We start from the raw sequence: 27,615 nt of genomic DNA on the forward strand, positions 1-27,615 counted from the left end.
CCAACCTCTTCTAATACACAGGCATCAATCTGATAATATGGAAAATCACCCAGGTATGTCATGCACAAAAGGCAGGACAAATCCAACCCGACTGATTATTGTCCCAAAACTCTCCTCTTGATTATCAGTAAGGAGATTGAAGGTGTCTTTAACAGTGCTATCAAGTAGCACCTTCTCAGCAATGCCCAGTTTGGTTTCCATCAGAGTCACTCAGATCCTGACCTCATTACACCTTTTGTTCAAACAGGAGCTGAATCCCAGAAGTGAACCCTTGACACCAAGGCCAAATTCAACTAGTTTGGCATCAGGGATCCCTAGCAAAACTGGAGTCAATGAGAATCAGTGGGTTGGAGTCATGACTGGCACATGGGAGGATGGCTGTTGGAGGTCAGTCATCTCAGCTCCAGGCCATTTCTGCAGGAGTTCCTCACGGTGCTGTCCTAGCCCCAATCATCTTCAGATGTTCAATGACCTTCCCTCCACCATTAGGTCAGTAGTGGCAATGTTGGCTAATGATTGCAAAACATTCCACAGATTTTGCAACTCCTCAGACACCAGAGCAGTCCATGTTCAAATGCAACAAGATCTAGACAATATCCAGGCTTGGGCTGACAAGTGGCGAGTAACATTCCCACCATTCAAATGCCAGGTAGTGTCCATCTCCAATAAGAAACCATCCAAACACAGCCCCTTGACATTCAATGACATTACCATCACTGAGTTCTCCACTATCAATATTCTGGTGTTACTATTGACCAGAAACTCAAATGGACACACAGTGACTACAACAGCAGGTCAGAAGCTAGGAATACTGCAGCAAGTAACTCACCTCCTGACTTCACAAAACCTGTCCATCATCCACAAGTCAGAAGTGTGGTGGAATACTGCTCACTTTCCTGGATAAGCACAACTGCATCAACGCTCAAGAAGCTTGACACCGTATAGGACAAAGCAGCCTGCTTGACTGACACCACATCCACAAGCATCCAATCCCTCCACCACCAATGTTCAGTATGAGCAGTATGTACTATCCACAGGAAGCACCACAAAAATTCTCAGACAGCATGATTACTTCCATCCAGAAGGATAAGAGGAGCAGATACATGGGAACACCACTGCCTGCAAGATTCCCTCCAAACACGCTTGGAAATATAGCAGTGTCTCTTCGCTCTTATTGGGTCAAAATACTGGAATTCCATCCCGAACGGCATTGTGGGTCTACTCACAGCACATTGACTGCAGTGGGTCAAGAGGGCAACTTGCCACCATCTTCTCAAGGACAATTAGTTTCAGACAATAAATGCTAGCCCAGCCACGACAGATGTCCCAATGAGGGAATTTTTAAAAATGCAATGGAGGTAGTAATGCAAATATCCGAGGTTTGAAACATTAGGCACCAAAAGTCAATATAAGCAAACAAGGCCAGAGGTGATGGACAAACTGGATCAATACGAAATAATGTAAGGGTGGGTTGTTTTCCTTGAGCGTAATATTATCACAGTGAAGTTATGGAAACTAACTGGAAGCACTGTAGAATAATCTCTTCGAGATTTTAAAGACATGGTTGCACAAATAAGCTGAGGCTGGAGAAGAAGTTCATGATTTTATAAAGCTGGAAGCAGGTACTCTTTACAATACAGAGTATTGTGGAGACACCCAATAAGTACACGGTCACACAGAATGCTGAGATTTTGAACAAAATGTGTCCACTTAAGATAGCAATTGGAAAGAAGATAGAGCTGGTTCCATGCTGTGGAATTCAGGAAAGGGGTCAAATTTGTTTACTTCAGACTTCCTACTATTTTGCTGAAGGATCATGGATACCAGTGTTGGTTGAGTCGCGGCAACTCAGATAGAACAGGGAGGTCAATCAGTGTGGCAGAGGGGTAGAGCTGGTTGTTATCAGTACATATTGGAAAGGGACCTGATGTTGGTGGCTGAGTTCTCCAGTCGTATTACGTTGGTGAGGAATGGGAGACAGTCAAAAGTGGATACTAGGGAAATTCAAGATAAGCCAGTGGTGAAGATGTTCCAGTTATGATTGAATAGTCAGAGCAACAGCAGGCCAGAGAGCAGCTGAACAAAACAAAAGGTTTGAAGGAGATTAATCATGTTGAATTTGGAGAGAGATTGAGGATGGATTTTACTGCAAGGTTATAATCATGATAAGACTCTCCATGCATTTTGTTAATGTTATGGGTGAGGCAGAAATTTGGTTGGAGAAATTCAAAATCAACAAGATTCAAATACGGGCAATTGGCTTACATTAAACAATGCTACAATATCCTTGTTTTCACTCTCTAGAATGCATAGTCTCCTTCTTGCGCTCTCCTGAAGCTCAGAATCGCAAACTCCAGATTTTTGTCTTATAACACAATATGACAATGTCACGTCTGAAATAAAAAACAAATTATTTTAGTATAGGATGACTTCCTTAGCACTATTCTGCACTATTCAAATTATACTGATGAAGTACAGCAATTTTAAAATAAGTATAACTCTTAAATATTTTAGATATATGCAACTTTTTTTTATTTTACCATTTAAATTGCTGATGTTCACTGGATTGTAGTTGCTCGAGGAGGTGACTTGCCATTACTTTTCCAAGGGTATTAGGGACAAATGTTGGTCTTGCCAGAAATACTCAAGATCCCATGAAATAATAAGTAAAAAATCTGCTGCTGTAATTTCTTTCTCATTTTGAACTACATAATATTCTGATTAATCCTGGTGGCAGTGACAGTGCACTTCATTGTTCATGATTCATTTCTGCTGGTTAGACAACATGACATTTGAAGAGAAATGAAGACATTTTTTCCTGTACCAACTTTTGCTGATGGCTCACTAACAATATAGAGGACATTCATTTTTCAGGCGTTTTAGAATTTTTTTCTACTACGAAGTAAAGGAAGAGAATTTTGGGGGTCTCACTGCACACTCTTTTTGGAGAACTAAAGAGAGCAGCTCGGCAGAATAAACTCACATCTAAAACAGCTAAAAATTGGAGCAGGTGGGAAAATAGATTCATATCAAGAAGGTTGCCAAAGTAAGGCTTGCCAGGATTTAAATTGTCCAATTATCTGTGTCAGTTACGTATGTAACAAAAAATATGCCCTCCCCCATTAAGCAATGACTGATGTTGCATGCTAAGTACTTCCCTGAAGCTATTCTTTCGAAGCTTAACATACATGCCCTTGCATGAAGTTCAAGCAGAGCGTATTGTATTATAAGAGGGAAAAAGAGTAAACTTAATCATTAACTACCAAAATAGCCCATATTTATTGGCAACAATTGGGTTTGTTGTGCATTTGTCCTTCATTTATGATTTGGTCTTTAAATTTCCAATATCTGAATTGCATTCTTGGCTTTCTGAACCAAATAGCTACCATATTTTGAGTATTCTATTTATGTGGACATATTTGGGGTTTAAGATATATTTAAATATTGAGTTGGAATATCACATTCATTCACACAAAAGGCTGTGGATGCTGAGTCAGTTGAAATTTTCTTTACTAAGATTGAAAGGTATTTGCTAGGTAAAAACACAAAGCGACATCAAGGTGGTAGCATGCCAGCACAAGTTAGCTAAACAGTGAATTCAGCTTAAGACCTTAAAAGGCACTTTTTTGTTCCTATCTGTGGAGTCATGCATCAGCATGGAAGAGAACTATAATCAACAAGTGGAAACTTATAGAGTCATCTGCAACTGACTTCCCAGTGACTGAAAGCTTAATCAGTGTCAGGCGTAACTATGGAGAGTGCAGCTTGGACGTTTTTCTGAGCTTAAACATTCTAAGGAGTAATTATGTGGAATTAGTTATTATACTGATCTCCATCACTTCCATAATTGCCTGAAGACCTCCTTTGTTAGGTCTTGCGACATGACTTCCACTTTGTGCAAAGGTGTTTCAAAGGGGATATTGTGTGAGCATTTTGACTCAGATTATGATCTTACACTGACTTCATCAGTATTGTACTTCCTTCTGTTGCAGTTCTACCATAATATTGGAGATATTGTCCATGGAAACAGAATTATGTTATACAAGTATCTCACCTTTAGGAAATTCTTGTTCCACAGGTGATCCCAGAGAATGTTCTCCACAACCTGTGTTGAGGCCCAATGACTCTGATTCAGACTGATGCTCCCACTTATCTAAAATGGAACTTAGTATTAATTTATCAAAATGAATTACTTTATCATTTATTATAACTAGAAAGGGATAGAAGCTTAGAGGCCTCCCAGCTGATAGAAATCCAAAGTCCTGCATTGGCTACCGGCATCATGATTCAGTCTTGCTGGTTGTAGTTCTCCACTAATTTTATGGTGCAAAGTGCTGCTAAGGGGTATGCCTGTGCTTAGTTGCAACAGACCTCAGCTAATAAACGGAAACGGCAATAATTAGAACTTAATAGGCAAGTAATCAGTGGTCAAAATTTTTAAAATGGTGCAATCCGATCTGGTATTTAGTTTCACTATGCTGTAAACACAATCATGAGGGCAGGTCCATTTTAAACAACAAGATTGACTTCTTTTCCAGCGATTGGCATTCCATCAGGTGCGCTGGCCTTAACTGTGACAAAAAAAACTCACCTTTCTCAGTGAAAAATAAAAATGAAGATGAAAGGGATTTCCAAGGATGGATAGACAAGCTTAGGTCACCAAATGGAATGGATTACAAATGTAACCAATATCTTAAAATGAATTCATATATTTAATATCATATTTAGAAGGGTAGACATGCATCTAGCAATCATGTAATAGAATTTTTGCAAATATTTTTGTATCTGGTTTTACCTGTTTCCATTTTATCTTCATGTGTAGATTCTTCATGTGATTCAATAGACAGCCTCTGTAGTTTGGAGCAGTGACCTGAAGAGCTAAGTGATACAAAAGGTGACAGTTTCCCTGTAATGAAATAAAATGTCAGAATTATAAGCTATTCATAACAGAGACTAAAGATGGCCTTCCACTGAAGTATAGAGCATAAATCATATTTGAGGGGTGTTTCCGTGATTACACGCACATTGCATTCTCAATTTGAGTGAAGCTAACTGTAATAACAGGATTGTTCAAGTTGAATCAACCATATTATAGTCATGCATTCTAATGGCCGGTGAGAAAGGCATTAGCAAGTAAGCCAAGGACAACCTCCAATGTTAGTCTTGGGGCATGCACACAGTCAGTCAGTCAATTGGGGTGGTCACAGCCAGGATCCTACCCTCGTCAGGCATACTGAGCCGAATATTGGGTAGCCCACCACCTATCTTTATGCTTTCTGTCTTGCTATGGGCTGTTTTCCTTCTAGAATGACAGATGTCAGGAGATGAAAGTAGATGGCATAACTATTTCTGTTGGTGCAGGTGAGGAATTGTCCATGTGCACAGTGCATGCAAGATTGATGCTTTCTGGGGTTTGGGTGGGTGAGGGTGAGTGACAGATAATGTTGAAGGCCATAATGTTGAAGGCAGGTAATGTTGAACGAGTGGTCAAGCTTGAACCTTTACGGAAAGTGGATACAGGAGCAGAGATAAAATGAGGTATTGGAAAGAAGATAGTCACACTTGTGTTGGCAGAGTGGAGAGAATAATTGGTCTTCTTACCACAATACTGTTCCTGGTCAAGGCTGAAACTGTACTGACTCAGTAGGCAACCTAGCATTGGGCTGACGAAATCTGCTCTCATGATCTCTTCTGCCGGTCCTGAGGAAAGATGATGTTCAGCGTCTACACCATCCCATCTAGCAGCAGGACCTCCAGGTCCAGGCCGCAAAGGGGAGCGCCAATTTCTACTTCCCTGCCAAGTCCAAGGTTAGGTCAGGACTACTCGTGCTTATCTGGGTGGACAACATTTTAAAGATAGTGCCAGGGATGCCAATCAATTCTAGGATTTCCTGGTAGTGATATGTTATTCTGGGATAATATGGGTTAATTGGGTGAGGAGACATGCCTTAGGGTGGGTAGGTAGTAAATGAGTTGAGTTTGGTAATATACAACAGAGATCTTGCTCTGCTGTGCAGTCTGAAACCTTTCGAGAAACTTGACAAAACTGATCCTTAGCCGATAGACACGTTGTGATTTGTTCTAAAGTCACAGACATCTTTCCATTACTCAAAGTATAATTTCCGATTTGCAAGCCCAAACATTACTTTTTTAAGTATTTTCTACTGCAACAATTTAAAAAAAGAAGGCTTCTGCTGTGAGGCAAGATTGGACAAAGTCTCAATTTTTCTGCAGATAATCTGCTCTGTAAATCATCTCTGCCGGTGCTCTGGATGTGGATTTTCACCTCTGGTTCTGTGCAATATCTTGAATTGAGGTCACTGAGGTGGTATAGGTAAAGACTGCAATAACATCAAGGGCAGGACTTAAACCGAGAAATGGTAAAGACTAATGACATAGCATGCAATTAAGTGGATGTGCTATTAGGAGGGCTGTTACAAAAATGGTTTGACAAACTGCAAACGCAAGCTGTCACATTAGATCCAGGGCAATACTATAATCCTCAGTTTTTGTAGGTAAGTCCAAGACACGTTAGGTGTTTTGGAGGGTTTTCTCTCCACAGGCCCTCACCAGTTTTCTTGCTTTATCTTACCAAACTCACTGCATTAATGGCCTACCAAGCCATGTGGCAGCTCCCATGTCCAATTCCAGTCCTACCTTACCACACGCTTTTCCTAGAACGTTTCACCACCCAGTGTATTTCAAGGAGATTACCTTTATCCTTTGTGGCCATTCCAGCTATAGAACCCATTGTGTACCCAGTCATACACTTTCAGCCTGGAACTGCCCTGCATGGTTCCTAACATTTGTTCAAGACAAATAGAGGGAAACAGGCAACCTAATCTTTGGGCAGGGTCCTGGGGTCCTTTTGGATGGGGTGGTGCAGAGGCAGGGCAAGACCGGCAATGGAGATCACAACACCAGACCATTGTTTAAAAATTTGTGTCATTACAAGATGTCATTGCTAGCATATTCTGTACTCTTTGTTCACCATGAAATGGGTTGAATTTTACCACAGATCAATTATGTGTAATTTCTGAGTTTAATGGAAACTTTCTCTCCATGAGGCCTAGCATGTCTCTCATACTATCCTCCCAAACTCACCTCATTACATTCATATTATGGAGTTCCACTCATTGTCTTCTGCCACTCGCTGTCAGTGGAAGTACTCGGTATTGCAGGATATCCTGGCATTTCTTGAGCTGATACCATGTTTATCACAAAGGTATGCAGCAGTTCAGGGGCTGTGCAGCATGGTTTGTGTCATTTACCAGAACATATCACACAAGGGAAAACTGGTCTCCTGTTTTGTGCGCAGGAACATCGAGGCTCTGGTGCATGTGTTGGTACAAAGAAAAGTTGTCTTCTTCCACACGGCCAGCAGAGGAGACCACAAAACCACATCCTGCCAGCCTGGTCCGAAGTTGCCTCTGGTTCAGTGCAATGTCATCTGGAGAAATGCCCAACAATTCAGGAAAAAGGCAAATAACCTTCCCTGCTATGTGAGAGTAAATGCCACCATCTTCTCTCTGCTACCAAGGCTCATGGTCTATTGCTCTCAGTCTTGTATGTTACTTCATTCCTTATGCACTCTCATACATACCAACTCTCCCACCTTACTAATCCTATAGATACTTTACGCTTCCTACTCTCTCATCTGGGGTACCTCATCACTTTTCCCCCACCTGCACTAGCATTACCCTCATGACAGCCATATTGATTTCACTCATTCCCTCCTACCATCCCGTTCAGGGAGACATCAACACCCAATAGGGTGAAAAGAGCGAAAATAGCTGGTGGGTTGCCTGACATGAATAGTGAGGAGCTCACAGCCCATGTGGTGACCTCAAAATATCCATATCCCAACAACCAAGTAAGAAGCTTTTCCCATTTCTACCACTATTCCATTGCTGCCCCATGAGTGTGTTCTTACTATTCCTGAACTTCTACTCCTTTTCACAATTCATTTTTTCTTGCCTCCTCCAGCAATGAGTGCAGCCCTCATAAGTGTTTGCTGGTCAAGAGGGACAGTTACACAAAATATTCTGTCCTTCATCTTGAGGGTGAAGCCACAGACGTCTCAGAGAGACCCCCTTCAGCCTCGACTAACTCAGATACTCTCCAACCCAAATCTTTGGTCTGTATTTTAGCTAGATTAGAACCTTGGGAGACAAACTGGTGACTACATTACTGCCGCATCACTTCAGCTGACTGAGAAAGCATGACTTCTGGTCACTGACACTCATGGCCGGAGACGAGGTACCAACTTAACCGCAGGCAGGAGAGAACCCCACGATGTCATCAATTAACAGCTGCATACAAAGGCACAAGCAGAAACAGGAGCAGTTGGCAGGTTTGTCAGAGGCACTAGGTAAACTGACACATCGCTGCCATCCTGCAACCTATATCATTGCTATCCTGCTGCCTCAGGCATGCAAGCATCTAGCTGCTTCCATGGACCGGCTGGATTCTGCCAAGACAGGAATCTGCACCTGCTGAATAAACAAACTGATCTGTGCTCCAGTATTGTAGGCTCTGTATCAGCAGGGCAGGATGGCAGCACAGTGGTTAGCAGTACTGCTTCTCAGCACCAGGGACCTGAGTTAAATTCCAGGGTGACTACCTGTTTGGAGTCTGCACAATTTTGCCATATCTGCATGGGTTTCCTCTGGGAGCTCTTGTTTTCTTGTGCAATCCAAAGATTTGCAGTTTGGGTGGATTAGCCATGAGAAGTTGCCCATATAGTCCAGAGATGTGTAGGTTAGGTGGATTAGCCATGGGAAATGCAGGGTTACGGAGGCAGGGCAGAGGGGTGGATCTGGCTGGGATGCTCTTTGGAAGGTTAATGTGGAATTGATCGGCCAAATGGCCTGCTTCTACACTGTAGGATTCTATGAACAGCAACACAACAGAAAAACAAGGCTCTAAAACAAGGATGTTGCAATCTGAAATAGCAAATGCTGGAGAAACTCAGCAGGTCTGGCATCATCTGTGGAGACAAAAATAACCTCTTGAGTCCAGGAATTCATCAGAACAGAGGGTCACTGGATTCAAGAGGTTAACTCTGTTTTTCTCCATACAGATGCTGCCAGACCTGCTGAGTTTCTCCAGCATTTGTTTTTTTTCAGAAAGACAAGGAACCCTGGCCTTAATCTAGATGCCCCTTCGTCACAAGGGGGTATGAGATTGTCAGTAGGCACCCAGCTGGAGGAGGAATCATATAGAGTCACTGAAGAAGTATGGTCTCAGGACTCCCCAGATATGGTCAGGACTTCCACCTCCACCCTCCCTGGCACTGTCAGTTGTGTAAATTTCGAGCAGAGGTTGGCTGGGCCCTCTGGACACAAATGCTCCAGGGTCACCCAACAAAATCTCCAAACTCAACGAGTTTCAGTGTAGGACAAATTTCCTTCACCCAAGCTGCAGACACTGGGACTGCACTGAGATGTCTTTAGATGGAAAGGAAGAAAACCTTTTAAGACAACATAGGGCACACTTCATTGTAAATATGTTGTCACTTCTGTTAATATATATGCACTTTTCGTCATCAGCTGTAAATGAATGTTTGTCTACCTGCAACTACAAGATTGAAGATACAGAGTCTAGCCATCTGCAATGCTACATGATTTTCTATGGGCCAAATTGTAAAATGAGCAGCTTCGGCACCGTGAGCAAGTTATGTAAATTTGGAAGGTGTTTGCTACTTTAGCAACAAGGGTCAATCTTTCCATGCCACAACACATTGCTTGAATATTAAAGAAATTAATTCCTGATGCTGCATAATGTGATCACAAGTGTTTGGGAGCAGGACTTGACTGCACACAGTAGGCTAATGCTCAAGGCTTGCATTCAGCATGTATTGCTCACAGGGTGTGCCTTTTATCTGAACTGTATGGACATCTGAGTAATGTTATTGCCCTTTGAACTGCCTTTGCTCAACTGAAAATGCAGCACCCTTCCCCACAGGATGAAATTTATCCACCCTCTCCAGTAGTTGTGGCAGCTATATTCAACTCCATTGCACACTTGTTATTGCATCATGATGAAAGGAAACAGCAGTCACTCTTCATGCAGTAAGTCTCAGGCTCAACATCTTACCCCGTGTGAACCCCCAAATGTATATATTCCCTCTTGGTAACCCTCTCCATCAAACTGATTGGGTTTGAATTTGCCCAAATTCCCATCCAACCCATCTATTTAACTGTTCATCTCCCCTCTTGATCTCCTTAGTCACTGGCATATTGAGTAAGCATGCTAGATATAATGATGCACTGCTACTCCTCCAACATTGAATCAAGGTATTGCTGATTGTCAATGCCACACAGCACCCCTACTCCCAAAACAACCTACATTACCACTTTCCCTGCCATCATCTATCATCTGTCACCTTATATGTTAAGTTACCCACTTCATACCTGTTAACCCTTCTGCGTTTCAGCTTGCTACTTCTAATCCCCACAGGTGAACTCCCCAGCTTCCTCCTACAGCAGAGGCCCTTGATAACTCCACCCTTGACTTTTATTGGATAAAGCCTCAGGACGGAGTGTGGCCCTTGACAGACATTGACAGTCAGCCTTGATTGATAACTGTTCAGATCCATGGATGTTCTCTGTGCAGATCAAAGACTGACTTCTTGCGACTCTCTGGATTGATTGAACTGACCGTGGTCTACATCCTTGAAGAAAGAGGTATGGATGCCCTGAACATGACCACCTAAGCAGACAGTTGACCATGGCCAAATCCCTGAACTGATATTGTAGGTTGCCTTTCACTTACTGTGCTGGGATTCCCTGACTGGAGGGTGTCTCCCTTAACTTGACTGAGCACTAATCTCCTTATACTTTGAGGCATGGCCATTTACTTGAAGCACATGCAGTGTGTGTACACTGCTAACACATGGTGCAGGTATGAGATTGGTGTAACACAATGCTCTGCTTAATTTATGCACTCCTTGACTGATGACTGTTGACAAGCTACCCGGCTTTGTGCTTGCACTTGAAGACAAGACAAACAGAAATATTAAGTCTGCTAGCTCTGGCTGAGGGAGAAAAATGAAAAGGCAATGCAAGTAAGCCACGAACATTCAAGCAGTCACAACAGCATTTAATGTTAAGACAGCAAGCACGGATCCCTGAGATTTAGCCTAGTCCAGAGAGTGCCTGTCCCTGCTCAAAATGTGGCCTGGGTGTAGCATTCCAATAAATGACAGAACCGCACTCCAAAGCATAGCATGTGCTGAACCATCTTACAAGTGGACCGGAGGTCTGCATTGACAATTCAATGAGAGTAGTATATGCCTGATGCCAAGATCAGTGAATGGTGGGGGCGTGGAGGGTGCGGGCGGAGGTGCGTGGTAAGTACCCTGAGATGTTAGTGACTGGTGGCCAGGATGGAGGTCTGGAGCAGCAAGCAGTAAGCTGTAGTCACCAAGTAAAAGTACTCTAACCTTTATATTGGGAATTAGGTAATAATGGAATGCTAATATACGCTCAGTGGCTCAGCTGGTTCGCACTGCTGCCTCACAGCACCATGGACTCAAGTTCAATTCCACCCTCGGTCGACTGAATGGAGTTTGTACACTTTCATTGTGTCTGAGTGGCTTTCCTCTGGGTGATCCAATTTCGTCCCAGATTACAATGATGTGCAGTTTAGGTGTATTGGCCATGGGAAATGCAGGGTTAAGGAATAGGGTGTGGGTCTGGGTGGGATGCTATTTGCAGAGTTGAGGGAAGATGGTTGATCATGTCCTGCTAGAGTAGCATGTTGTTATGTATCTGTTTTCCACAGTGAATCCAGGAATTTGATTTTACAGTGCTCATTGTCTGCTGTCTGTCGGTCTGTGTGTGTGTGTCGCTCTCTGTCTCTCTCACTCTCTCACATACATGCAGACACACACACAGGCAAGAGCTGTTAACTGTTGTTTTACCACAGGAGGCTTGGCCATAGGTGGGATGACAGGCAGATGAGCATAGGTGAGTTAAGTGTTGCAGTCTGTAGGTGGAAGAGGTCAATTGCTGGGTAAAATGAAAAGCCACAAATTTGAAGCAGGCACCTCTGAAGGAGCCAGGAACCAACAAAGGAGCCAATCTTTCTTGACATCAACAACGGCGGCTAAACCTGCTGGACATGGGTTTTATCCTGCAATAGGTATACCACTGATGGTACTGGGGTCAGGCTGCTCACTGCCAACCCTTATCCCATCTGCTATAGAGTTTCAGCAATGTCAACAGGTGGGTTGCTGGTGGGAAGATAACTGGCTAGATTTTAAGTGCCCCCCCCATCACATTTTTGCCTTTTCAACCCAATTGGGGAGTGTAAACCCCAGCCCCAGGATTTGTCTACACACTGTGTAGGCATCTTTCCAGGCATTGAAAGATGTGGGCTTGGTGAGGAAGTTGAGAAACCTTGAGAGGCCCATTCAGAGCCTTGATATTGAGAGTAGCAGGTCCCATTTTCCAACAAAGTGATGGGTGGCAAGACATGTGGACTTGATTGGCCAAAAGTCCTGCTTCCACACTGTAGAAATTCTATGCTAATGAATGCAAATAAGCCTCTTGCCTCTCAATAGTGAGAAACATGTCTTGCCACCCATCACTTTGTTGGAAAATGGGACCTGCTACTCTCAATATCAAGGCTCTGAATGGGCCTCTCAAGGTTTCTCAACTTCCTCACCAAGCCCACATCTTTCAATGCCTGGAAAGATGCCTACACAGTGTGTAGACAAATCCTGGGGCTGGGGTTTACACGCCCCAATTGGGTTGAAAAGGCAAAAATGTGGTTGGGGGGGGGGGGTACATAAAATCTAGCCAGTTACCTTCCCACCAGCAACCCACCTGTTGACATTGCTGAAACTCTATAGCAGATGGGATAAGGGTTGGCAGTGAGCAGCCTGACCCCAGTACCATCAGTGGTATACCCATTGCAGGATAAAACCCATGTCCAGCAGGTTTAGCTGCCATTGTTGATGTCAAGAAAGGTTGGCTCCTTTGTTGGTTCCTGGCTCCTTCAGAGGTGCCTGCTCCAAATTTGTGGCTTTTCATTTTACCCAGCAACTGACCTCTTCCACATACAGACTGCAACACTTAACTCACCTATGCTCATCTGCCTGTCATCCCACCTATGGCCATGCCTCCTGTGGTAAAACAACAGTTAACAGCTCTTGCCTGTGTGTGTGTCTGCGAGTATGTGAGAGAGTGAGAGAGACAGAGAGCGACACACACACACACAGACCGACAGACAGCAGACAATGAGCACTGTAAAATCAAATTCCTGGATTCACTGTGGAAAACAGATACATAACAACATGCTACTCTAGCAGGACAGGATCAACCATCTTCCCTTAACATTCAACAGCACTCTCATCTTCAAATCTCTCACTATGAACTTGCTGTGAGTCACTAATGATGGCAAACTTAACTGGATAAGTCAGATAATATCTATGTCTACAATAAAAACCAGAAACTAGGAATTCTGTGCCAAGTCACCCATCTCCCAATTCCTCACAGCCTGTCCACCACCGACAAGACACAAGTTAGGGAATGCAATGAAATGTTCTCCACTTACTTGGATGAGTCTGACTCCAACAAAACTCAACAAAAGCACGACACAATCCAGGAATAAGCAGCCTATTTGATTTGCATCCCATCCACCACTTTAAATGCTCACTCCCACCATCGCTGGTGCAGCATTGCTACTGTGAATACCATCTACAAAATGCACGACAACAACTCTGCAAACTTCCTTCAACAGCCCTTTCTAATACTTGGCCATTACCATTTGGAAGAAGAAGGACAGAAGGTGCCTGGGAAGTAATACCTGCAAGTTGTACTGCCAAGTTGCACATCAAGTTGACTTATTGTGGCTCTAAATAAATGCAAAGTGCTGCAAGTACTGGAGATCAAAAATAAAAACAAAGTGCTAGAAAAACGCAGCAGGGCTGGAAACACCTTTGTTTCTCTCTCCAAATTAATGTTTTGACTCTAATATGACTCTTCCTGAAGGCCATAATACACTGGAGCGGAAGACAGCCACTTTAACAAACAAGTCAGCCCAATGAGATCATGGCTGCTTTTATAATTCTCAATTCCACTTTCCGACCTTTTCCCCGTAACCCTTGGTTCCCTTACTGCTTAAATATCTGTCTACTTCACCCTTGAAGTATTCCTAACATACCTGTAACAGCCTCTAAAACCCTCTATGGTAAGAATTCCACCAATTTATTACCCCAGTGAAAGAAGAAATATTTTCTCATCTCTGTCTTAAATGGATAACCGTATACTTCAAAAATATGGTTTCTGATCCTCTATACTCCCACAAGGGGAGCCTCTCCACATCTATCCTGTTTAACCCCCTCAGGATCTTTGTCTGTTTCAGTCAGGTTGTCCCTCATTCTGATAAACTTCAGACCCAATATGTTCAACGTCTCCTTACCAGAAAATCGCTCATACCCATCTTCAACCCACTGATAATTCTCTCAATTCCAAGGTATATGTTTCCTTAGATGAAAAGGGGACATGATCACAACGTTCTCTGTGTGATCTATCTAGTGCCTTAGATAATATTAGCAGGATTTTTTTTTTAATCTCCACTCCCTTTGATATAAGGTTAACGGTCTAATTGCCTTTCTTATTACTTGTTGAACATGGATGTTAGCCTTTTTGAATTCATGCACGAGTATCCCAGGATCTCTCTAAGCTTTGTACAGTCTGTCTCCATTCTAAATAATATTCAGCTCCTCTATTCATCCTGCAAAGTGCATAACTTTACATTTCTCCACATTATATTTCATCTGCCAAGTTTTCACTTAACCTCTCCATATCAGTCTGCAGACTCGGTGTGTCATCCTCACCTCTTGTCTTCCCACCTGTTTTTGTGTCTTTTTACAAGCTTGGTGATAGCACATTCAATTTCGTCATCCAAGACAATAATATATTTTGTAAGTAGTTGTGGCTCTAGCACTAGCCACTGTGGTAGTCCTCTAGTGACAGAATGACATCCTGAAAATACCCCTTTATCCCAGCTCTCTGTCTTTTAATAGTCAATCCTCTATTCCTGCTAATATACTACACCCAATATCATGGGCTCTTGCCTTTACTAATAGTGCAACATGTAGCACCTTATCAAACATTCTTCTGGAAATTCAAATGTATTATGTTTACTGGTTCCTCTTTCTCTCACCGGCATGTTACCTATTCAAAGAATTCTAATAGATTTGTCAGGCTTGACTTCCATTTAAGGGAGCTATACTTACTCCTTGATTTTATTATGCATTTCCAAATGTTCGGTTCTTATCTTTAATAACACACTTAAACATTTTTCCAAATGTCAGGTGCTAAAGGTAATGGAGGCCTGTAGTCACCCTTGTTATTATCTCCCTCCCTTTTTGTACAATGGTAGTTTCTTCAATCCTCTAGGATATCTCCAGAATCAAAGAATGTTTGCATAGAAACATGTAATAAAGGAACAAGATTAGATTATATTCCCTACAGCATGGAAACAGGCCACTTGACCCAACAAGTCCACACTGCCCCATGAAGAATCCCACCCAGACCCATCCCCCTAAACACTACGGGCAATTTAGCATAGCCAATCCACCTAGTCTGCAATTCTTTGGACTGTGTGAGGAAACCAGAGCGCGCAGAGGAAACCCACACAGACATGGTGAGAATGTGCAAACTCCACACAGACAGTTGCCCGAGGCTGGAATTGAACCCGGGTCCCTGGTGCTGTGAGGCTGCAGTACTAACCACTGAGCCACTGTGCCGCCCCAAGCAGGCCATTTGGCCATTTGAGCTTGATCCACCATTCAATATGATCATGGCTGATCATTCAACTCAGTACCCTGCTCCTGCTTTCTCACTGTATCCTTTCATTCTATTAGCTTATGAAATTTACCTTTATCTTTCTTGAAAACTTTCAATGTGTTGACTTTATCAGTTTCCTGTGTCAAAGAATTCCACAGGGTCACCACTGTCTGATAGAAATTCATCCTCATCTCTGTCCTAAAAGGCTTGCCTTTATCTTTGTGCTGTGGCCCCTGATTCTGGACTCACTGATTATTCAAAATGTGATTTCCTGCATCCACCTTATCCAATTCTGTTACAAACCTATAAAATTCTATGAGATTCCCCTCATTCTTAGAAAAATATCTTAGCAGATTACTACCAATGCACCACATTATATTAGCAACAAAAAAGTGCCTTCATAAACAATACTCTCAATCTTTTCATTTATTTTCTAATACATAGAAGCATGATATAAAATGAAATTTGTCACCATAATGAAAACAATGCTGGCTTTACACTGTCTCCAATGAAGAAAAAAAAATGCCAAATGTTTATTAATGGAAAGGCTGAGCTGGCCATGGTTGGAATTTTGAGGTCAGTTCTCTCTGAGCCTATCCGAAATTATATAGCTCCAAACAAGATCCAAATCATGAGAATTATTGCAATAATGCAAAAATTATTAACATAAAACCTTCAACTGGTCAAGGTTAAAATATTTATAAGAACAATATCAGACAACTGACTAGAAACACAAACCAAGCCTAAGAAATGAGGGTAGCTTCACAACAATAACTAATGAAAGGATAGCATTTGACTGGATTGAGATCTCAAACATTAAATCATTGCACGATGCCTTCATGTCATTCTCATTCTCTAGTCTTTTAAACTCACATTCTATAGCCACTTGGGAATTGCTCTAAGTGTCACAAGCTTATCAGAGACTAACACAGAATGCCCTAAGATGCTGCTTGGCTTGCTGTGTTCATCCAGCTCCACACTTTGTTATCCAAGAATGCCACTCTGTTGTTTTACAAGGAGGTCTTTCAAGGAAATGTTAATTTACCATTGCTTCCTGAGCAATTAGAGCTAAAGCCAACTTGTAGTCAGTAGAATCTATAAAGCATCAGCTTATTCTACAACATTGAAGATTACGGTTACACAGTAACTGCCTTTATCTTACAGCATTACCAAATATCATGTTAATTATCTTATATATATTTTAATTGAAACTTCTATGAAATTAAGAGGTCAAACTGAGTGAACTGAGTTTGTTTTGAATAAAAGGTGACAGTTTGAAACTGAGGTTTTGTAATTATGTATTCTTCTGCAATGTTTGAACACAGAGTGGAATTTGACTTGTGTAAAAAAAGTGTCACTGTACTCTTGGTAGTGCATTCAATGGATGGGATGATACATCAAAAGATTCCTCAAAAACGTACTGTCATCACCAAATGAAAATAAAGCATCTAGTTGTAAGTTTTGCAGAGTTTGTTGTCAATTGCCAAGTTTATTTTTCACATTACCTGCTTCCACACCTGAAGGAAAAATCTTTGGAGAACTTGATTTTTGGAAAACAGAACTAAATGGCTTAAAGTAGGTGTGGCAACTTCGAGGTATGAGGTCACAATGTAAAATTATATACTACTGCTGATAATAGCAGTAAATCACACCCAATGCACTAAATGGAGAGATTATGAAAGATAACTACCATCAGACTGGCAATGCTGGAAATAATTAACAAACACCTAAAATGTTCCAGTAAATAAATGACTGTGAACTGATTCTAAACACTTTGTAACTTCTCATTGTTCAGGTTTTCAGAAATGGCTATTTTAAATGAATTGTTTATATACTTAATTTATGATATTGATTTCAACATCTTTTCACCGGATGTGCATTCAGAGGCCAAGGTGAAAGTTTACATTATATCCTTTCACCTTTTAGGAGCACTATGCTCACTGCCTTCGGTTCTTGTTAATGGCTGCCCAAAACACTCAAGTCCTTTTGTGATATGTGTAACCTCGGAAAGCTGTTCTGCTTAACACTACAGAATGAGAAGGCAGGTATGATTTTTAAATGTATAACAGGGCTATAGCTTTGAGTCTGGTAGAACCAAGCTTAAAATGTTCCACTCCTATACTGAATGTCACAGGTCCTTGTTATCTCCACTTCTGCACATGTTGTTGCCAGATTTGGCTGGCCTTGTGTTGTGGGAAAAGTCTACTGTACTCCTTTCTAGAGTAAGTAAACCTCTGCATCCCTCAATTGAAAAGAAAATTAATTGGAAGTGCACAGGATAACCTTTCACAGACAGCATGCAATGTGGAACCATTACTATAATGGACAATCTGGACTGAGGTAAAAGGGGAAGGGCGGTGGGGGAGATACATGTTGGGCACAGGGATGCATTGTTACCCCAAACTTGTTCTATTGTGGCAAGAAATGAACAGTAATCACGCTGTTTGCTCAGCAACATGATGTCAGTATGAAACCCAGTGCTAATAGCTCTGTGGAAGGTCAGATGTGCACACAGCTAGCACAATGGACAATAAAAACCAAAAAAAACTGCAGAAGCTGTAAATCAGGAAAGAAAACAACAGTCGCTGGAAAACCTCAGCAGGTCTGGCATCTTCTGTGAAAAAGAAAATTGGAATTAGCGCTTCGGGTCTAGTGACATTTTCCCAGCTACTTCAGTTCTGAGGAAATGTTGATTAATATACATAAAATAGGGAGGGAGTTGAGGTAGGGAGTGAATGATAAGGTAGAACCCAAAGAAAAAGAAGAGCAGTTGGATAAACAAAAGAGTTGATAACGATCTGGCTAGGAAGTTAATATATGTAAATGGGGACTGTTGGTGGCTGACAAGAGGTAGTTTGTAATGGCAGGCTATGTGGTAACAAGAACAAAAACAAAATTTGCTGGAAAAGATCAGCAGGTCGGGCAGCATCTGTGAAGGAAAAAACAGAGTTAATATTTCGGGTCTGGTGAACCTTCCTCAGAACTTCATAGTTGCTGCCAGACCTGCTGAGCTTTTCCAGCAACTTTGTTTCTGTTCCTGATTTACAGCTTCCACGGTACTTTTGGTTTCTATTATGTGATAATAAGGCCTGGTGTGTGGGTAGGGGGCTAGGGCATGGGAGAGTTCAGATCCTAAAATTGTTGAACTCGATATTCAGTCTGGAGGGCTGCAGGGCCCCCAGGAGGAAAATGAGATATTGTTCTTCCAGCTTGCATTGAGCTTCGCTGGAACAATGCAGCAAGCCTGAGACAGAGATGTTGGCCAGGGAGCAAGGTGGTGCATTGAAGTGGCAGGCAACAGGTAGCTCATGGTATTTTTTGAGAGCAGAACATAGACATTCTGCTTTGTTTCCCAATGTAGAGGAGACCACATTGTGAGCAGAGAATGCAGTTCTCTAGAATCTGGGATGTGCAGGTAAAGTGTTGCTTCACCTGGAAGGTATGTTTGGACCCTTGGATAGTGGGGAGGGAGGAGGTAAATGGGCAGGTGTTGCACCTTTGGTGATTGCAAGGGAAGGTGCCATAGGACTGTGTGGGAGTGTTGGGGGTGAAGTAAGAGTGGACCAGGTGTCCCAGAGGGAATGATCCCTGTGTAAGGTGGACAATATGTCTGTTCCCATCCCATCCCTTGTCTGCCTTCTACAGGGGCCATTCCCTCCGGGACACCCTGGTCCACTCTTCCCTCACTCCCTACACCCCACACCCCACCCCCACAAAAGCCCCTCAGCACCTTCCCCTGCAACCGCTGAAGGTATAACACCTTCCCATTTACCTCCTCCCTCCCCACCATTCAAGGAGCCAAACATACCTTCCAGGTGAAGCAACACTTCACCTGCACATCCTTCCCAGAATCGTGACTATTGTAATTTGAAGGAGAGGGGAATTTCTCAATGTGTTTTCCAGTGATAATCATATGTGGGAAAGCCTTGGCAGAGTTGAATAATTACCAAAGGACTTCGAAAATTTCAAACAGGCATAAAAGAAAGGGTTGACCCTCTACTGGTGAGCTGGAAACAACTTTGGGACTGTTCCATTCAAGCTAAGTGCCAGAAGCATAGCATTAAGTTAAGCAGTTTTAAAAGGCAAAATACAGCTGCATCAATTAGCTAAAGTGAAACTAGCTCTTCTTCAGCTTGACATATCAGTTGCCTGCTTATTGATGTTTAATTTTTGCTGATTTAAGCTTGTTTGTTGCAGTAAATGTCTTTAAAAAGTCAAATTTTACCCTTTGGTCCTTTTTATTGTTCAATGGAGAATTCATACATTTAAAAAAGTTCAATTGCTTCAAGGACTATTACTAATCAAAAACAGATTCATCACTTTTCTCCTCCAACTGCAGGTCAACCTATCTTCTACTCTATCCATCTTCGGTCCGCCTCCCCACTCTCCTTATTTATTTCAGAATCCTCTCCCCATCCCCCTTTTCTGATGAAGGGTCTAGGCCCGAAACGTCAGCTTTTGTGCTCCTAAGATGCCGCTTGGCCTGCTGTGTTCATCTAGCTCCATACTTTGTTATCCCGGATTCTCCAGCATCTTCAGTTTCCATTATCTCTGATCCCAAATACAGGTCACGCATTTCCTGAACCAAACCTTTAACTGTTCAGCTAGACACATTACACATTGATAAATGTATTTCTGTAAGTTGCAAATGTGGAATTATAATAGTTAATGATAATATCTTTCATAATAACACATACCTGCAAAGAATTCAAGCACTATATGGAAGAATGAGTAATGACATAAGGATCTCCGCCAGGATTTCACAGTCCCTGATTTATGAACAATTCAAATGTGTATATAAATGTTAAAAAATTCTGTGTTATTACAATTATTAACTTCTGGCATAAGATTAGGCTAATGGATGGATTTGGTTTATTAAACTTTATATACCTGGACTATATTTGGTACAAATTGTCCAGTCATTGAGATGAATGTTGTCACTGCTTCTCTTTTTCATCCACCAAATGAATGACTGTTACTGTGTTGCATTCTTTCATGGTCAAGCTTATCATTTTAAAGCTGGATTCATGTTCCATTTCCTTAGTCTCCACTTTTAGCTATTTTATTTTGACCAGTTTTCACCTGTTCCCTTTGTTGCTTGTGAAGTTAATGTTCCTTTATGCCTATCCCATATTCATTTTAAACAAGGTTAAGCATAAGGACATCATTGTCCACTTTTCAAACTTTAAAGAATGACTGCTGAGAAATAGGAATCAATCCATATGACTAAACCAGGGCTTTTCACTGATAAGTAGAGTGCAAATCATACCCTAGAGCATGATTCAGGTCTTTCCAGCTGAAGTGCATATTTCATACTCAAACTAGTCACGCAGTATAATTGTTATCTTTTGCATACCTAATTGACAGCGATGATTGTCTTCTTCGTCCTACAAATCTGCACAAATCTACTCTCTTCCAATACATATCGCTTCTTAAAACCCGCAGAGCTTGCATTATTTTGATTTTATTCTACTATCAATTTTGGTTTGGATGTAGACTGAGAAGTGTGAACTGGGAATAGCCTACGGACTGTAGGCAACAGCTTGGATTTTAATAAAAGAACAAAAAAGCTGTTGTTTCTTTGTGATGCCAGGCTAGGAAGCGAACTGCAGGTCAGTTCTTGGTCAAAAGGTTCCACAGACGGTTTGACATTGAGGAGATGATTATGTTTAAACGTACAGCAGATATTGGCCATTAATAAGGTCGGTGATCGAGAATCAGTTCCAGCAAGTCTAGGACACACTTTATGTTCGAGCAGACGACAGATATTGAATGGTAGCTGGGAACTCCTAGGCAGATAGTCAGTCTGTCAGAGAGAGATCAGAGTTTTGAATTGGGTTTTGGACTCCATTTCTGGGAGGAGTTTGGCTGTTTTAACAGCATAAAGGCCATAAACCTTTCTCCTTAATCTCCAGTTTTCAACTATTGGAAATTCAGAGAATAGAAACTAAGTCATAAATATTACTGGTGTAACAGGCGTAGAGCTGGATGAACACAGCAGGCGAAGCAGCATCATAGGAGCAGGAGAGTTGATGTTTCAGGCCTAGACTCTTCTTTATCTAGGCTGAAAATGTCAGCTCTCCTGCTCCTATAATGCTACTTGGCCTGCTGTGTTCATCCAGCTCTACACCTTGTTACCTCAGATTCTCCAGAATCTGCAGCTCCTGCTATCTCATAAATATTACTGATGTCCCCAGGCTGCGCTGAAAATCTTCAGAAAATCAACAAAGGAACTATAATCTATACCTGTGGAATGACACATCATGAAAACCATTTAAGTTGTTTGGCCAGTTTTGTTACTTCCTTTTATTTATCCCTGAACTGCTTGTGCGAATGGGACTGAAAACAAAAGATTCAGAGATAATGGGAACTGTAGATGCTGGAGAATCCAAGACAGCAAAATGTGAAGCTGGATGAACACAGCAGGCCAAGCAGCATCTCGGGAGCACAAAAGCTGACATTTTGGGCCTAGTCCCTCCATCTCTGATGAAGGGTCGAGGTCCAAAACGTCAGCTTTTGTGCTCCTGAGATGCTGCTTGGCCTGCTGTGTTCATCCAGCTTCACACTTTGTTATCTTGAAAACAAAAGGTTATTGGGTTTAAAGACAGACATCAATTAGATTACTTTGCTGTTTAATCTTGTTCTACTAAAGTGCTAAGTCTTTTGTTTAAACTGCAAACTGGTATTCAGACTTGATTATTCACAGAGTCTGAGATTAGTTATTCAAAAGTCTGATTAGCAATCTTTGGAATCAATATTGAGGTCTTCGAAGAGTTTAATTGTACAGTGTTGTGAATACGGAACACTAACCTCACTATCGAACCCAAAAAAAAGGGAGGCGCACTTGTGGTAAGGCACACTGACCATTACATCACTGAGGCCAAGCGCCAGCTCTCTGACACATCCTCCTACTGCTCCCACAATCGTGACCCCACCCCTGACCAGAAAAACATAATCTCCAAGACCATCCATAACCTCATCACCTCCGGTAGTCTCCCAGCCACAGCCTCTAACCTCATTTCCCAATACCATGCCACCCATTTCGATCTCCTTCATAAAATCCACAAACCTGATTTCCCCGGCCAACCTATTGTATCTGCCTGCTTTCGCCCCACTGAGCTTATCTCCGCTTACCTCAACTCTATTTTCTCTCCCATTGGTACAGGAACTCCCCACCTATATCCAGGACACCACATACACCCGCCATGTCCTCCAAGACTTTCAATTCCCTGGCCCCCAACGCCTCATCTTCATGGACATCCAATCCATGTACACTTGTATTCCCCATGCAGATGGTCCAAAATCCTTCCACTTCTTTCTCTCCCGCAGGCCTGACTAGAACCCCTCCAACAACACCCTTGTCCGCTTAACTGAACTCGTCCTTATCCTTAACAACTTGTCCTTCAACTCCTCCCACTTCCTACAGACTAAGGGGTTGGCCATGGGTACCCATATGGGCACAAGCTATGCCTGCCTCTTTGTGGGATACATGGAACAGTCCCTCTTCCACAGCTACATTGGCCCTTCCCCCCACCTCTACCTCCGTTACATTGATGACTGTATCGGCGCCGTCTTGTGCTCCCACAGGAGCTCAAACATTTCATCCACTTTACTAACACCTTTCACCCCAACCTCAAGTTCACCTGGACCATCTCTGATACCTCTCACTCTTTACTGAACCTCTCTGTCTTCATCTCTGATGGCGCCTTGAAACTGATGTCTATTTCAACCCCACTGACTCCCACAGCTACCTAGACTACATCTCCGCTCACCCATCTTGCTGCAAGAATGCAATCCCCTGGTGCCAATTCCTCTGCCTCCACCGCATCTGCTCCCAAGGTGTTTCACTCCCGAACATCAGTGACACCCTATTATTTCAAGGACTGCAATATCCCCCCTTCAGTGGTCGAAAATGCTCTCGGCCACATCTCTTGTGTTTCTTGCACCTCTGACCTCACATTCCCTCCCCGCAACAAAAACAAAGACAGGATCCCCCTTGTCCTCACATATCACCCCACTAACCTTCAGATTCAATATATCATTCTCCACCATTTCTGCCACCTGCAATCTGACCCCACAACCAAGGATGTATTTCCCTCCCCACCCTATCTGCCTTCTGTAGGGACCGCTCTCTTTGTGACTCCCTCATCCACTCCACACTCCCCACTAGCCCCATCACCCCAACACCATTCACTGCAACCACAGGAAGTGCTACACCTGCCCCTACATCATCCCACTCACCTTCAACCAATGGTCTAAACAAACTTTCCACATCAGACAAATGTTCACCTACACATCTGCCAATATGGTCTAATGCATCTGTTGCTCCTGATGTGGCTTCCTCTACATTAGGGAGACCAAGTGAGAGCTCGGAGACAGCTTGTACAGCACCTACTCTCTGTTCATGACAAATGACAACACCTTCCAGTCGCGAACAATTTCAACTCCCTCTCCCACTCCCTGGATGACATGTCCATCCTGGGTCTTGTCCAGTGTCACAATGATGCCACCCGGAAACTGGAGGAGCAGCACCTCATATTCCACCTTGGGAGCCTACAACCCAATGGTCTCAATGTGGATTTTACTCACTTCAAAATCTCCCACTCCCAGCCTCATCTCATGACTTCCTCTTATTCTCACCTACCATCCCACCAGCATCCACATCCAGAAGCTCATCAGATGCCATTTCCAGCAGGATGCCACAACCAGACACATATTCCCCTCCCCTCCCTTGTCTGCCTTCCACAGGGACCATTCCCTCCGGGACAGCTTGGTCCATACTTCCTTCACCCCCAACACCTCCCCACAGACCTACAGCACCTTCCCCTGTAACCGACGAAGGAGCAACACCTGCGCATTTACTTCCTTCCTCCCCAGAATCCAAGGGTCCAAACATATCTTCTGGGTGAAGCAACAGTTCACGTGCACTCCCCAGAATCTAGTCTACTGCATTCGCTGCTGACACTGTGGTCTCCTCTACACTGGGGAAACGAAGCATAGGCTTGGTGACCGCTTTGCAGAACATCTACATTCTGCTCACAAAAAAGACCCTGAACTACCTGTTGCCTGCCACTTCAAAGCACCACCCTGCTACCTGGCCAACATCTCTGTCTCTGACTCGTTACAGTGTTCCAGCGAAGCCCAACGAAGCTGGAGGAACAACATCTCATTTTCCATTTGGGGATCCTGCAGCCCTCTGGGCTCACGATTGAATTCAATAATTTTAGGGCTTAAATTCTCCCGTGTCCCAGCCCCCTACCCCATACGCCAGGCCTTGTTACCACATAGCCTGCCACTTCACACCCCCTGTTGTTAGTCACTAATAGTCCCCATTAACAACTACACACCCTCCCAGCCTGATTGTTAGCAACTCCTTTGTCTGTCCAGCTGTCTTTCTCTCTGTTTGGGCTCTATCCTATCGTTTACTCCCTACCCCACCCACCTCTCAATTTTTTGCATATAAACTATCACTGTCCCAGCCACCATCAATTCTGTGGAAGGGTCACCAGATCCGAAAAGTTAACTCTGTTTTCTCCTTCATAGATACTGCCAGACCTGCTGAGTTTTTCCAGCAACTTTATTTTTACTTTATTTTTGCCCCTGATTTACAGCATTCACAGTTCTTTTGGTTTTTAATTGGCTTAACGTAACATCTTTCATGCCAGTAGAATATCTCAAAGTGCTTTGCTACCAATAATAACAATCTTTTTATAAAATCCCTGTAAAGTAATAAAGTGTCCTAAGGCAGTATACGGCTATATCATCCAACAAAATTGACACTGAACCAGGAGATATTAAGAAAATTGACCAAAAGTTGGGTTTCAAGGGGCATGTAAACGTAATAAAGAATATAACAGAAGTAGAGTGTCCTGTAATGTCTCACTTATAAGCAACACCTGGTCCACAGCAAACTGATTAATCCTTAAGACCCTCTGAAAGGCCTATCAAGCCATTTAATTGTATTCAAGAAGATGGTTCACCACGAACTTCTCAAGAACACTTAGGGATTGGTATTGCCAGTGACACTGATGTTTCATTTTTTTTTCAAACATCATGCACTGACAACTGGTGATCCTAGATCGATTCAATTTAATGGACTCAAAATCTTGGATGGGGAGTTGTATAAATTCAGCTTGCAAACCAAAATGTTTACTTTACATCAGTCTCATGCCTAGTATAGCCCTAAATAAAGTGCTTTAAGCGATCAACTCAATTTTTAAGTGGCATAAATCCATGGCAAAAAATTACCAATAATTGATGTTGAAGTCCGTTTTTCAGTGAACCGCAAATGATTATCTGAAATAGTGAGCCATTACTCGTGAATTTTTTTGATATGGATGTCAATAGGTGCATTTCTTCCATAGTTGAAATATCAGTTGCTTTTACAATGATTATGCAAATCAGGAATAATTGTTGAAGAGGAAGCTGAATTAGGAAATAGTGACTGCTGGATGGCACTCAACAAGCTCTATATAACAAGTTGTTAAAGGATAATAAAGCTCACAAAATTAAGAACATATTTGGATTGGAAGTTAATTTATCATGAGAAAGCATAAACTAACAATAAACAAAGTATTTCATCTCAGAAACAGTTATTCTTGTTCTGAGACCCCAGGAGATTATGAACTATTTAAACAATGTGGAGCAGGTTACTTCCTTCACAAGGAAATTTAAGAACAATACTAGCCTTCTGGATGTAATAATCAGTACTGAGAGATGTCATTCAACGTGACATGGAACAAATAAGGGATAGCTAACTAATAAGCTGTAATATGGATAAATTATATCTTTGGTTCAGCAATGAACATCAGAACAGGAAATATGGAATGTGAAGGTAATTAATGAGCCAATTTTCCGTTTTAATTCCTCATTGGACACAAGGTAGACTCAGTGTAACAGAGGTGCATGACAGCCACAGTGGGAGAGAAGTCACAAATTTATGTAGCTTTAGACAATACAATCACAGCTTACTCCAGCACTTCAGAAAAGACTTGAGTTGACCACATGGGCGTAAGAGAGGTGGAGGCTGGGGATCAGAAGCTCACCCAAGATATACAGTTAATTTAGAAGAAAATAGTTCGAACAAACCCCTATGAAGGAGCGTGGGAACAAAGAAGCAGGAGAATCCATTTAAACCAAGGCTCTGTCCACCATTCAAAGAGCTCACGGCTGAATCAACATACTCACCTATGCTCACAACCTGGATTACCAATGATCACTTTTCTGATAGTTGATGCTTGTTAATTTTAAATCTGTCATTTGTGGAAGAGTACTAATATTTTACACCCCTTTGCATCAGAGATGCTTCCTGACTTCACTTCCAAAAGGCCAAGTTCTAGTATTTATATTATCCTGCCCGCTAAGAGTAGATTCTCTGGGAATTGAAATGGCTATTCTCTCCATATATCATTCCCCCATAATGACTTGAAAATTTTTTGATCAAGAATTTTCTTAACAAAGTATATTGGCATGTACAGAATCCTACCTTGCGTACGGCCTCCTCTGGTTTACAAGGATTGAACTAAGAAACATTCTGATAAATATAAATTGTACTTGCTCTGAGATTAGTAAGCAAGGCTATGTATTTCTGTAGCCTAACTTCTACCCTCCTGCATTCTAGTCCTCAAACTTAAAGCGGAGTATCCCATTTTCCTTTCTCAATATTTTTGTGCCCTTAAAAGTCCTTCAAAATTGTCCATTAATATCATTTAGCCATTCCAGTGTTTCAGAAAGTACTATAGTACATCAGACTATATTTTTCAACTTTTCTCATGTGAGATTCATGATGTCTGACCCACTACAACCCATGGCA

At 42.3% G+C, this 27,615-nt stretch overlaps 1 protein-coding gene across 2 annotated transcripts in view; it reads right to left on the reverse strand.

Annotated features, from left to right (window-relative positions):
* The window catches only part of sh3tc2 (SH3 domain and tetratricopeptide repeats 2), a 112,392-nt gene that overhangs the window by 62,641 nt on the left and 22,136 nt on the right, over window positions 1-27,615 (reverse strand). For both annotated transcript variants that reach the window (XM_059650741.1, XM_059650742.1), the window contains exons 3-5: window positions 4,796-4,906; window positions 4,055-4,153; window positions 2,266-2,393 (exon numbers count right to left, since the gene is read on the reverse strand). In XM_059650741.1, coding sequence (XP_059506724.1) covers window positions 2,266-2,393; window positions 4,055-4,153; window positions 4,796-4,906 — 338 coding nt within the window. The remainder of the gene's footprint in view (window positions 1-2,265; window positions 2,394-4,054; window positions 4,154-4,795; window positions 4,907-27,615) is intronic.

This window comes from Stegostoma tigrinum, chromosome 13 (genome assembly GCF_030684315.1).
Source record: "Stegostoma tigrinum isolate sSteTig4 chromosome 13, sSteTig4.hap1, whole genome shotgun sequence".
Classification (NCBI taxonomy): Eukaryota; Metazoa; Chordata; class Chondrichthyes; order Orectolobiformes; family Stegostomatidae; genus Stegostoma; species Stegostoma tigrinum.